Raw genomic sequence first — 14,078 nt, 5'->3', positions numbered from 1 at the left:
ATCCATTAAAGTAAATGTAAATGTTATTAAGAAATGATCAGACAGGAGGGGGCTTTCAGGGAATACTGTTAAGTCTTCAGTTTCTATGCCATATGTCAGGACAAGATCCAGAGTATGATTAAAGTGGTGGGTGGGCTCCTTTACATTTTGAGAGAAGCCAATTGAATCTAACAATAGATTAAATGCAGTGTTGAGGCTGTCATTCTCAGCATCTACATGGATGTTAAAATCACCCACTATAATTATTTTATCTGAACTGAGCACTAAATCAGATAAAAAGTCTGAGAAATCAGACAGAAACTCTGAGTAAGGACCAGGTGGACGATAGATAATAACAAATAAAACAGGTTTTTGATTTTCCCAATTAGGATGGACAAGACTAAGAGTCAGGCTTTCAAAAGAATGAAAACTTTGTCTGGGTCTTTGATTAATTAATAAGCTGGAATTGAAGATTGCAGCTACTCCTCCTCCTCGACCTGTGCTTCTAGCATTCTGACAGTTACTGTGACTCGGGGGTGTTGATTCATTTAAACTAACATATTCATCCTGCTGTAACCAGGTTTCTGTAAGGCAGAATAAATCAATACGTTGATCAATTAATAAATCATTTACTAATAGGGACTTGGAAGAGAGAGACCTAATGTTTAACAATCCACATTTAATTGTTTTATTCTTTGGTGCAGTTGATGATGCTGTATTATTTATTGTTTTTGAATTTTTATGCTTAAATAGCTTTTTGCTGATTTTAGCTTTGGTTTTTGGTGGTCTGGGAGCAGGCACCAACTCTATGGGGATGGGGTTCATGAAATTCAACCTTGATCAAACAGTTGTTAGTGATTACTGCTGATAAAGGGGCCTTGTTGAATAAACCATGCTAAAGAGCAAATTCAAATGAAAGTCAGTCTAATCTGCCCATTGAGTTCTGGAATTTGAAGCCTCAACAAGTGTCTTATTGTCTTTTTGTGGCCAGAAGTGACCATGTTTGGATGAGAGGGTGCTAAGTTATCAGCTAATGCTGATACGTGCTAGTTAGTGTTCAGTAACATCCAAAATAAATCAGACAATTTCACTGTGAACCAAACTGGAGCTCAACCTTCTTCAGCTGTCTGTTAGTCCAGTGAAGTGAACAGCAGCCATATTATTGGTCAGATAATTGCATTAAAAATGCTCCAAAAGGCTCAAACAGTTCAAGGACTCCAGTTAGCTGAGGTGAAGCCTGGCAGACAGCTAGCAGCTACAGCCGCTAGAAAGTGACACTTGTTAAACTTCACAGAAACCACAAAACAAGCTGAAGACAGCACATGGACTGCAGACCTGTCATCACCCATCAATACAGAAACACACTGTAGTTTTTATCAATTTCAGGCCATGACCTGTGCTATTGTGGCACTGCTGATTGCAGGCAAGATCCCAGTAAGGGTGGGGTAAAGGTTAATGAGGCACCAGACATAGTTACACTTCATGTAAGGGTGCAGGAAATAAATGTAAGTGGATGTAACGTCCTCTGAAGGGATGGAAACATGACTGAGTGTGTGCCGAAACATTAACTCACTCAGTGGAAGAAAACTGACCCATGGAAGTGATCTGTGTTTATAATGATGTCACACGATTCACAACTGTGTGTGTGCGTGTGTGTGTGCGTGTGTCTGTGTGTGTGTGTGTGTGTGTGTGTGTCTTTGTGTGTGTGCTTTGCAGACATATATATCCCTTGAAGGAATGCTGTGTGTGTACAAGCAGAAAGTGATCTGCTTTTACAATGATGCCATGAACTTCACAACACATTTTACAAGTGTGTGTGTGTGTGTATGTGTGTGTGTGTGTGTCTTATCTTGTACATCTATTTCTGTGAGGAGTATTGTGAGGACATTGTGTCATTTTGTCTGGTCATCACTTTCAGGCAGACATTTAAAAGGCCAGCCTGCTCTTGTTGCAGATACTGCAGTTTTGTCACAGTTGCTGGGGTGTCTCAGTCACTCACACCCTGGCTTTTACCATGACCCACCAGATTACGGCGTGAGTGAGATGGTTCTATCAGCATGCAGGTTTACTTTAGTGGAGGAGCGCATTTCATTTAATAAACCAAGACAAGAAGTTTTCAGTGCCTAACTCATACTAAATGCCTGCCTGATAAAGTTGAGGTATCATCCACTTAATATTATACAGTCTTTGCTTTATGAAATCATGCAGCTTTTGTGATCTGTCTCAATATGAATCAAGCTGAACTGAACCAAAGCCTTTCAGTGGGGTTTAATTTGGGTTCAGTAAAACCCAGTGGCTAACATCTTACCAGATTTATCAGCACTGGGACAACCATATCTCCATATCATCCAGTCTATTTCAAAGGCAATTATCTTTCAGTGGACATTAGTGAACACATTAGCTCTGGCAGGTTTTCACCAGGTAAGATCACCTCTTTTGAGTAACTGTTCAACTGCAACTGGAAAAAGGTTCATTTTAATGAAGAATTCAGGCTAACACAACAGGTAAGAATACAGTGAATGCTCAATTCAAGGATTCAGTTCGGTCAGTTTTTCTCCACATTCTCTTTACTCCATGTTTGGGTCCACTTTCCACAGGCATTGGCACAGGAACGTTTCTCAGCATGGCAAAGGTGGGAAAGGTAAGGCTGTCCAAAAGCAGGCAGGCTGACACACCAGGACGGACTCTGCAGTGAGGGAGGACAGGCAAGGTAAGGTTGGCAGACAAGCTGCAAAACATGCATGAGCTGAGAGGCCTGAGCAAAACTGCCACATAGAGAAGTTCAACAATGTGCCAGCAAGTGGAGAAGCAAGCAGAGGGAAACACTCCAGGTGAGTGGCAATGAGGAACAGGTATGCCAGCAGGAGCCTTGAACCATGCCCACAACTGGAAAGAGGTAAGCACAGTTATCCACATTAAGTCTTTCCCCAGCAGCAGACTCCAGAACAGAGAAATTCATCCTGATTGAGGATGTTTTTCCTTTAATAGCAGAGGCGCAAGTTCTCATTTCCTTTTTTATTTAGAAACCTGAAACTTGACTTTCTCCTATTATCCCAGGTCCTATTAATAATCAAAGCCCCAGTAATAATCCTGGGTTTTAATGTTTTGATCTGCCAGTTTTTTAGTAGCTGGGTGTGAAGCGTATCACTGACAAAAAAATAATCACTGTTATTCCTGCTTCCCACCTCTGAGCCAGAGAGGGTGGAGACGGCATTTCTGTGCCCAGTATGTACAAACATACCACAGCCTGAGGGGAACTGAATGACCATGACACACATAGCACACACACCCACACACACATACACAAACTGTACAAAATAAATACACAACAAGCTTATTCTGTTGTTCTTTATGTTAAATTTTGATGTTTTGGCAGCATCTTGCATTTTTTTTTAATTGAATTAAAGTGTGTGTGTGTGTGTGCGGGGGGGGGGGGGGGGGGGGCAGGTTATTACATAAAGTGTGTGATTGGCAGTTCATATTGGAAACCTTTACTCGTGCAGAGGTGTGGGGAGGAGGGTTGATACGAAAACACAGAGAAGCAGTGGCAGTCTGAACCACCCTGGGAGGCTGACGAACTCTCTGTTCAAGCTCCGATCCGAGGTTTGTCTTCTATGCTTCATTTCTACTCAGCTTTGAACATTCAATTTTTTAAAAAAAATAATAAGTTTATCAAACTTTTAAACTTTAAGGTAGAAATGTAACCATCATTCAAGTAAAGAGTTTGTGTTATTTTTCTGTTTAGTGTAGTAAGAAATAAAGTGCAAGTTTTAAAATTTAATCATCAGTGTCTCGATTAAACATGTTAAAGAAGGAAGGGGAGCTGATTCACATGTCTGAAAAGCAGTAAACAAAATCTTATTGATATTTTTGCCTGAAACATGATGTAATCTATTATGCAACAATTGTTTTATTGTTGTAATGTGCTGACCACTGCAGATTGTGCTTCTGGGACTACACAAAGAGTCGCAAAGATCTTAAATTATGTGCAGCAGATTGTTGAAAAATGTCATGTGTTTGCACACATTTTATCAGATAACTTTACCATAAGTTGTGATAAAAAGAAAATTACTTTGCTTTTTTTTTTTTTTTTATCCCTGCTTTCATTCTTTTGCATATTTTCTTCAAGATAAATTTTTTTTTATCCCAGAAGCTGGGAAATTCCTCTGTTAGAGTAGCCAAAACATGGATGGATGGATGGTGGTAATGCTCAGCTTGAGGCTTCAGTAACAAATGAGTGACATCACAGCAGTTAAGTCCATCTATACAGTCAATGGATGAAACCCACAGTGAACCACCCTGACAGAGGAGAAGCATCAGTTCATTCTTCAGAGACATGCTCCACCTTCTGGTTTACACCTGTGCAGAAAAGGATTCACACTGCAGCAGGACAATGAGCCCAGACACAACTCAAAGTCAAAGAGGACCAGAGAGTGCTGCTTAACCAGACATTCCTGAAATGACAAGGTGGGGTTAAGGGTCAAAGTGGGTTATCCGGTGCAGTTTGCGTGATGCTGTCATTGACCAAAGAGATATTCTGACTTTCATTCACAAATATTTTACTCAGACTCGACTTTTTACTCAAACTGATGTCACTGATTTGCTGTGATCCATTTAAGACCTTGATGTCTGTCACCAGCCTGACAGACAAACACAGTACTGATGCTCTGTGAAGATGCTGAAGCAAAGCTACCTTCAGATCAGATTGTTTACAGCATTTGTGCTCTTGTTGCACTGTTGCAGATGAACTTGGCTCTGGTCCACGACAGAGAGCTCATTAAGACGTTCTGGGAGAAGAGGATCGAAACTCAGACTCAGCAAGTGGAGAATGAGGAGCAGAGGATGAACAAAAGCGCCCTCAACAAGTCAGTAACATCACTCAGGCCAGCCATCAGCATGTGACAGTTTTTGACATTGTTAATTTCAGTCAGGATAATGAACATTTAGTTGAAGTTATTTTTCTATTTTTGTTTTATTTGAATAGTTTTTATCTGTATTTTGTCAGCATTTTTGTGGCAACACCTGTTTCCATCTTTCTGTACAGATACCTTTATCACAGGTGTTTTTCAGAGCTGTCGTGAGGCTTACAGAAGGGTGCACTGAAATTCAAGTTTAAGAAGATAAGATAAGATAAAACTTTAATGATCCCATGACGGGGAAATTTGCGCATTACAGCAGCTCAGTACAGAGAAAAATGAAAATGATGAGTAAAAAACAAATGAACTAAAATAGAATAGAATAAAATAAAATAGAATAGAATAGAAAAAACTATGCACATCAGTGACGTGCAGTCAGGGGAGGCAGGTGAGGCACGGCCTCACCTGTCATCGTGGAAATATAAAATTAAAAAATAAATTAAATGGTTATATTCATTCAGTGATTTGTATTTTAAAGTTCTTTTCCATTTAACTACACCATTTTTAGATTAGTTTTTTCAAAATCGCTGAATTTTCGCATTTGCCGGTCAAATATTAAGCCCGGCGAGCCGCACCACGGATTGCGCAATCCGTGGTGCGGCTCAGTATAGTCATTGCCAATGACTACTAACTGTGCTGGCATGCTATGCAGTGAGACCGGATTACTTTCCGGTCTCACTGCACTTTTACTATATGAACTAAATTTCCATATTTTAGCTGGTGTATATAATGCACAGTTTATTTTTTGTTTTTTTCATTAACAACTGTATGTGTGTGTAATGCATTCTTGTGTTGAGCGATCATGAAACTGCTGCGAAGAGACACTAGGTGAGGCACGCAGTTCTCGTGCCTCATGGTAGGGGGCGCTGGTGATCCCAGGGACTCTACGACTCCTCGGCGGCAAGCTACCATAAACAGTTAGCAAGGCCAGTTAGTTTTTCCTGTTGCTTGGCCTTATGTTCAACATGGAAGATTACATAACTCAACTGAAAGAATTTTCTAAACTGGACTTTCAATCGAAGCAGAAGATAATAATTAAAGGAAGACCAACACCGGAGCTAAAAGGTTTGCTTCAGACTATGTTAATGTTAAACAAAACAACTGTTGCCAATCAAATGGTGAATAAGCTATATGTTTGTAAATCTGATGTGATGACGTCAGTGCCTCACCAGTCACGACCCTCACCGCACGTCACTGATGCACATATACATAAGCACTATATACATAAAATATATATATCAATGTCAATATACACATGTACATATACACACATATACACACACATCAAAACACTATAAACAGATATCAAAACATTATATACATTTGTAGCCGGTAAGGTACACAGCATACACATGTCCAGGCTTTAGCTGGATCAACAAATTCAGGAAAAACAGATATCGTGCAATGACGTTTTCCCTGTTAACCCTTTCTGCTTCAGCCTTGGAGCGTGCTCACACCAAACAACCAAATGTTGCCTCATTTGGTTCTTCTTCCTCACAAACCTTGTTTTTAAAGTGACAGCTGCACATTAGAGCTCCAAAACATTTAGACATTAAAAGTTACTCAATGGGTTCAGATCTGATTCACATGGACTTGGACTCATTTCAGTTTATAATCAGACTGAAGTCAAATTAATTTATAGGCAAAACTTTCAAGGGGATAAATAGAGTAGAAATTGCTCAACCAGCTTTTAACCTGCTGAATCCTCACTACAACTGTATTTTTTAGTGCTGGGTTCCAGTTTAGCTTTCATGGAGTTTTGGATGCTTTTCAGGATGGTTCCTGTTCTAGTCTCAGCTTTAAATTCTTGGTTTTTCGTTTGGCTCCATGTCCTACATCAAGTCTTTACCTTGCCTCAGTGTCCCTCCTTCTGTTCCTCACTCTTTGTCCTGCAGGGTCTTCCCTGGTCTTTGTCTGACTCACTGTTTGTTCTCATCTGTGTTCAGCCGTGTCTCTGGTTAACTATCAGCATTCAGTGTATAAATCCTCCTGTCCATCTCTTTGTTCTGTGGTGTTCTGCTTTGCTTTGGTTGTCAGCATTAAAGCTCACACTCTGTTGAATCCTCTACCTTCCTGAACTGTAAGTCGTCAAAAGCGCTCTACACTCCACACACCCCAATGAGTGACCCTCAGTACAACACTATGTACTTCTGCAAACATGCTCTTTTATCCACAGTATTTATAATTCTCACACTTCGTCCCTCTACAGCTTTTCAACTGTGGAGATTTAAATTAGGTAGAAACTCACTTCCAGTGTTTCTGAATTACAAAAGGTTTCTTTCATGAAGGCCCTCATCTGCTGCGGTCTTTGAACTGTTGAATCTGTTACCAAACTGAGAATGAATGTGGTTTCATTTGGTTTAGCCATGTGACCTTGTGGCAAATAGACACGTCTAAAAACAGATCCTCTCATTACAAACAGCCTCGTCTCTCAGCAAGCTGCAAAACATACCAGGACTAACACACACACACACACACACACACACACACACACACACACACACACACACACACACACACACACACGCGACCCTCGCAGACAGTCTGGCTGTTAAAGGTCTCAGAGACGATGCTCATTAATGAACAGAAACATCGGCCACAGGCTGTAACCTGAACTCACCTCACCCATCTTTGAAGGAAAACAAAAAAAAAACAGAGTATTTCAGAGATTTTAAATTGAACATTTCTGTTTCTTCTGAGGATGAACAATCAGAGTTTTGCTGATCCTCTGATGGGGCCACCACCAGGCCAAAATTTTATTTAATCAACACTTATCTGATCTGGGTGGCGGAGGCAGCAGTCTAAGCAGAGACTCTGTCTCCCCGGCCACCTTCTCCAGCTCATCTGGGGTGCATTCCCAAACTGGCTGAAAGATGGGGTGGCTGGAGCTCAGGAGGTAGAGTGGGTCACCTACTGATCAGAAGGTTGGCGGTTCAATTCCTGGCTACTCCAGGCTGCATGCCAATGTATCTTTGGGCAGGATACTTAACCCCAAGTTGCTCTCTGACGCAATATTAGATAATAAAAGCACTTAGTTTACTTAATCATGGAAGTGCTTGTGTAAATGTGTTGTATGAGTGCTCAAACAGAGTAGAAAAGTGCTATATAAGAACTAGTCCATTTACCACGAACTCTCTCTCTCCAGCGTGTCCTGGGTTTGCCACAGGGTCTCTATGTTGCACATGAAACACCTCACCCAGGGGCCCCCAGGAGGCATGCTGATCAGATTAGTTATTTAATCAATACAACAAAGGACGAAAGGTAACCTAAGATGAACAAAGAAAGGTATTATCCAGAGTGAGAACAATGAAAGAAAAGCATACTCACACACAGAGGAAATAGAACAATTAAAGAAACACTCAGTGAACAGGATGGTAGAAGGAGGAACCAGTGAAGGAGGCAGAATAAAACCCCGAAAGGCAAAATCCTCAATCCAAATGGCAAGCAGGGGTCATAAAATGGGAATCAGTCAGGATGGAAAACAATCCAAAAGCCCATGAAGCAGTCCGGACGTCACACACAAGGGGAAAGCAAAATGGACAAAAAACAGGGGTGGCACAAAACTGGCAGCAAGTACAACCAAATCAGAAATTTCAAAATAAAGCAGGAAGTGACTAATACAATACACCTGAGACTAATCAGGGTGGGGCAATCACCAAAAGGAAGGAAGTAAAAGTGGCAACAGTGACTTAGAATTACAAAATAAAACAGGAAGCCAGACATCATAACCCACATCTCAAACTGCTGTTTGCTGTCAGACTTTCCAATGAAGTGTGGGATTAGGCTGCAGCCTCTTCAGCTGATTGACAGAAACAGAGTACATAAAATCATCCTCCGTCAGTGTAATCCTGTCAGCTTGATTGCTCCATGTTGAAAGTGATGGACAAACTAATGGCCAGACTAACATAAAGAGCTGGATGTCTGCCCTCCTCTCCTGGTCCATTGGTTGTGTTTCATATACATTATATCCTCTTATTAAACTTTGACCTCATGGTGTTCCATCAGCTATTAGCCCTCTCTCTCTTCTTCTATCCCCCCTTAACCTCAGTTCATCACACCTAATCCCCCTGCTATCCATTACCCTGTACCCCTAATCCCCCACCTATCACTACCATGTATCTTCTAATCCTCTGGCTATCTATTACCATGCGCCCCCCGACTCCACAGCTATCTGGCTCCCTGCTGCCTCTAACCCCAACTCTAGTCCCCTCTAATTGTGTACGTTATGTGTGACCCGAGCAGGGGCTGGAAAAATGTGTTGCAGAGAGCCGAGGTGATAATCTAGGAGCGATGAGTGATGAAGGCCGGCAGAAAGCACAGACACATATACTGGCTGAATTTAGAAGATATTCTGATATAAATAATCATCTAACAGATGCTTCAGGCAGAGCGTCTGCATTGCTGAAGTTAAAATACATTTTATTTTATTAAAAGATGCAATGGTTCAACCTGGGACTGAAAGTGCAGACATGAGCTAATCATTTCATCAGCCATCTGCCTCCAGATGTTCCTGCAAAGGATTTTTGTGGCATGAATTGACTGTGAGCTCAGAATTAGAAAGGCAAGGCTGAGATGGTTTGGACATGTGCAGAGAAGGGAGAGTGGATATTCTGGACAAAAGATCATGAAGATGGAGCTGCCAGGCAGGAGGAAAAGAGGAGGACCTCAGAGGATGTTCGTGGATGTAGTGAAGGAGGACATGCAGAGGGTTGGAGTGACAGAGCAGGATGTGACAAGTGCTTTTTTATATGTCTAAGCACTTTTAACCTAATTTTAACATGTTCACACTCTGATGTATCCATCAGGGGCAACTAGGGGTTCAGTATCTTGCCCAAGGACACTTCAACATGCTAGGTGCTACAGGCACTGTGGTAAAATAGGTAGAAGTTGCAGAAATGGGAGGAGTTATAGATAGTGTAGTAGTATTAGTACAACTTATAATAGTGGAAGATGTCTAAGAAAAAGTTGTAGAAGTAGAGAAGTCATAGAAGTCATTAACAGTACAGGAAGAGGCTGTAGTGAAAGAAATCATATTAATCATCATTAGAAGTTGTCAAAGAAGAAGTAAGCACTGAACACGACCCTTCACCTTGTCTACATTATTCAAAAAATTGTAATCTCTCACTAAGGTCCAGTAAGTTTTCCCCAACCTGCAAGCTGATGGGATCGGTTCCTTATATACACTGCAGTTCCAAAGCCTTAACCGCTCCATGTTCTGATCCAAACAAAACAAAAAAAATAGCTGATTTAAATTTAGTCAGTATCCTCTTGAAGGTGGTCTTCTTCTGGACTACCTCTGGCACTGCTGCTAGTTTTATATTGCTCAACTGAAGTCTTGTTCTGATCACTTGTGTTTGTGAGTACACAACGAGTGCTGTAATCTCTTCTAGTGTGTCATGCTGGCAACTCTGGACACAAATTCAAAGCGCACAACTTTGAGGTTCATGGTGAAATCACAGATAAGCACATGGAAGTGGGAAACAGGACTTCAAGGACCTGGAAGTTGTTCAGAGGTGCACCAGGAGACTAACCTGAAGGGGAGAGCTGCCATTCTTTAAATACCAGAGTAAATTTTTATGATCACACCTCATGTGTCCTTTAGAGAAAGTTCTCCAACAAAAGACAATATATTATGTTAATCTTTTTACAACCAGTCATTACATTTTAATGTGATGCAACCTCTAGAGGTCATTTGAATAAAAGCATTTCAAATGTGTGCAGGTGTCTTCACCTGTACGTGTTCCACCATCTTAAATGGAGGAAAACTGGAACCGTGAACCAGCAGAAGGAAATGTCCACTACAGCAAGAAGAAGAAAAAAAAAGACAACCCAGACCAAGCAGGCTTCAGAGCTAATTGGACAGTGTTGTTTTGCAGTACTGAGCGAGCCTTGGACCAACGACCCAACATGTTTTTGATGTGTGAAACCAGTTCTGGACTGGGCACTGGCAACACCTGGGTGGAAAAGGCAGTATTCAACACCCTGAAATTAGAACATGGGGATTTCTAAGATTGACAGGGAAGATTTTAACTTAAACCACCCAACCAGTGAATGAAAAAGACTCAAAGCCATGTGTGCTGGGATGGGATCTGGACTTTAATGGTCTTTAATCACTCTGATGTGCTGCTTGAGAGCGCTTTCATTTCTTGTCTACTTTTCAGCTAATCACAAACAACCAATATGATGGTTAGGCTGAAAGACTTGTTGGTTTTCTAGCATTAAAAAGCACCATAGAGACACATTAATGGGGTTAAAAATGATTTTTATCAGGTAAAGGTGTCCCAGTGCAGACATAGTGAGAGGCCTTTGGGGATGTACACGTCTACCTGTCTGTCTGTGCGTCTGCCTGAGGTCACGAGGATTATCAGCAGCTGAAAGAACAAATGGAATAATCCGAAAAACTCGACAGGAAGGTGACGAAGAGACGGTGAGAACAGCTGACAGTGAGGGTTAGGTTACACTCAAACACGTGTGATGCCTCACGTACGTATGTCTGTTATTTCTTTGTCTTTCTGTTCGGCTTTGATTTCCTGCGTCCTGCAGGAGGGCACACATTTGTGCTTCTGTCTTTGTGAAGGCTTTCAGTGACATATCTCCCTGATGCTGACCCCAACCCTGACCCCACCCTGAGCCTTCAAACATCCCTCTGCAGGTCTCTCCCAAAGTGAGGACCAAAAGGAATGTCTGAGCTGACAGGCCGGCAGCTCAAGTAATGCAGAATGATTCATGCACCAACATCTTTAAGGAGGAACTCCCACCTCCTACACACTCCCTGCATCATACTTCAGCGGACAATAAAAGCCTGTCAAAGGCTCGAATTGCTGGATGACTTTGCAGTGTTTAGTTTTCACCTTTTGAACGCTGCGTTGACACAGACCAGCAGCTCTTTGGTTTTCTCCTTGACATTCATGACACAGGGCAGTGGTGCCAGTATGGTCTGACAATAAAGACAAAAACTCCAGATGAGCAAACAGAAAAGCCACACATAAAAAGCTGGACGTGAGAACCAGCCGAAGAACAAAACCACCAAAAACAGAATCCCATACATGAAAAACCAACAATAAACACCCTCCAACACCAGATACTACTCAGCAGCCATTACTGTTAGTGGGAAAAGTAACAGAAGTATCAAATACTATAGTTTACAGTACTCCCTCCAGAGTAAAAGTCTAAGTACATTAAGAAGAATCAGCATAAAAAAGCTGAGCAGAAATGTTTTAATTACCGCAGCAAAAGTGTTTTTCCTTTTACTGGACAGTTCAAGTTTTTTTTAGATGAAGCCTTCAGAGATGATTCAGTGAAAACACCCAGCACAACTGTTGGAAAACTGCTGGAAACTGAGATTTTAATATTAAGTGTTAATCTGGAAAGTATCTATCCAGTACACTATAAATAAAATCACTGTCTTGTGACTAAAGGTGAAGGTTTTGGCTCTGACATGCAGTGAAGCAGAGGAAGAAGAACGCAGCATGAGGTGTCCTTTCCTTAATGGGTCCCTCACAGAGATAGAGGAACACACCCGGTGGTGTTGGTGTACTTTGATGGTGAAATAAAGTGCTGATACAACGGCGATAACACCCCAGCTGTCACCAAGACACCAGATCTGCTGCAGACTCAGAGCTCATTAAACTCTGAATATGACCTCATTGCTGCCGCTGCTGCACGCCCTGGACCACAGAGCCTCCGGGCATCACATTTAAAAGCACAGATAAACATTCAGCAAGCGTCCTCACCAAAGACTGAAAGTTTCCTGTCCCAAAGTCTAGGGTCTCTATATCTGATCTCCAGCAGGTATACAGGAGCATCTTCTTTTAAGGTTTTAAGAAATTCAAACCTTTAAGAAATTTGCCCTGATTTTAAGTCCTAGTTCATCAGTAAAACATGCTCTGAAGTTTGAAAATATCAATTTTTCTACCTCAGGAACCATGAGTTAAATTCAGTTACAGGGAAATAATTTACAGGGCAGCACTTTCTGAAGGGTTAGGAGTCTCTGGATTTTTTTCTTTGTTTTGTTTTGTTTGGGGGGGGGGGCGCAGTTCTTGCAACATTTTTTCTGCTTCAGGCTTTTCCCATAGCAGCTCCCAAAAATCTATCCATTGGTTCAGCTTCTCGATTCTCCAGAGGTGACTCAGTGACAACATCTGCAATGTAATTGCCTTCATACTTGCTGTTGTCACCTTCTCACACTTTTTTATGACTTCATCATTAATGCATAGTCTTCAACATTAGCATGACCTGCTGGACTGGACTGGAACAGTTTAGAAAAACTACAGCTAATTTAGCCCAATCTTTGATGGTTCCTTTTATACAACTAGTGGTTTGAAGGAACCTTAAAAGAAGTTCCTGATGCTAAAACAGATCATTCGCACCACATAATGCAGTTTCTCAAAGCCTGTGGTGTGCTTCAGTCACACACGGTGCCCTTTGGCAGGTCATGACCTCAGTGAGATGGTAAGGAGGGCTGCATTTTAACCCAAACTATGATCTTTTCCAGAAAAAGAAAACCAAAAATAAACCCAAGTGGATTTTAGTGTTTAACCCCAACAGAGTAGTTTTAGTGCTTAAACCACAACCAGCAAGTGGCAGCAAAAGAACACAAACAATCAAAGCACATGTAAAAAAGCAAACAACACAAACCTGCAACTTCTGCCCCCAACATGCCTCCAGTCTCCCAGTGTGACCTTTGGCCTGCAGCACCACTGCAGTGTGTGTGTGTGTATGTAATAGTGAGACGAGGGCAGCGTCTGACTAAATAGCACCATGTGATGTACTGAGATGAGAATAAAGTAAAACCTGCCATGTCTCAGTGATGCGGGAACAGTCCCCATCACCTCGGCAATGACCTGAGCTTCTCTGACCATCCTCTGCTGGCTCCATCAGACCTGCAGAGGTGAAGCAGAAGTAACGATCCTTCCTGTGTGTGTTTGCAGGCTGAGGGGGGAGTGGCTGGTCCGTCTGGAGAACCGAACCAAACACCTAAAGAACCTCAACGACAACTACATGAGGAAGATGAAGATGGAGACACAGAACGCAGACAGCTGACCAGACGTGAGCCAACCAAAGACTCGCTGTAGCCCTGCTCAACCAATGATTTTCCTGCTGCTGTGTGAAGAGAAATAAAGTGACTGCTGAAAAAAATAAACCCGTCTGTGGAAACACTGATGATGAATGTTTGAACCTTCT

The 14,078-nt window shown here is 41.7% G+C and overlaps 1 protein-coding gene across 1 annotated transcript; it reads left to right on the top strand.

The window, feature by feature from the left end:
* The first annotated feature begins 3,474 nt into the window (after nt 1-3,474).
* Nucleotides 3,475-14,066, top strand: LOC115776059 (protein FAM240C). The gene is made up of 3 exons (XM_030723670.1): nt 3,475-3,582; nt 4,723-4,844; nt 13,826-14,066. The coding sequence occupies exons 2-3, from the start codon at nt 4,723-4,725 to the stop codon at nt 13,935-13,937; spliced, it is 234 nt and encodes a 77-aa protein (XP_030579530.1). The 5' UTR covers nt 3,475-3,582; the 3' UTR covers nt 13,938-14,066.
* The last annotated feature ends 12 nt before the right edge of the window (nt 14,067-14,078 follow it).

The sequence above is a fragment of the Archocentrus centrarchus genome, unplaced genomic scaffold (assembly GCF_007364275.1).
Source record: "Archocentrus centrarchus isolate MPI-CPG fArcCen1 unplaced genomic scaffold, fArcCen1 scaffold_26_ctg1, whole genome shotgun sequence".
NCBI lineage: Eukaryota > Metazoa > Chordata > Actinopteri > Cichliformes > Cichlidae > Archocentrus > Archocentrus centrarchus.
This window is presented reverse-complemented; position numbering and strand designations above follow the sequence as displayed.

Bases quoted from the DNA above. Each gene is read 5' to 3' on its own strand.
- LOC115776059 (XM_030723670.1), top strand. From the start codon at position 4,723: ATGAACTTGGCTCTGGTCCACGACAGAGAGCTCATTAAGACGTTCTGG. The intron at 4,845-13,825 runs GTCAGTAACATC...GTGTGTTTGCAG, and splicing joins AACAAAAGCGCCCTCAACAA to GCTGAGGGGGGAGTGGCTGG.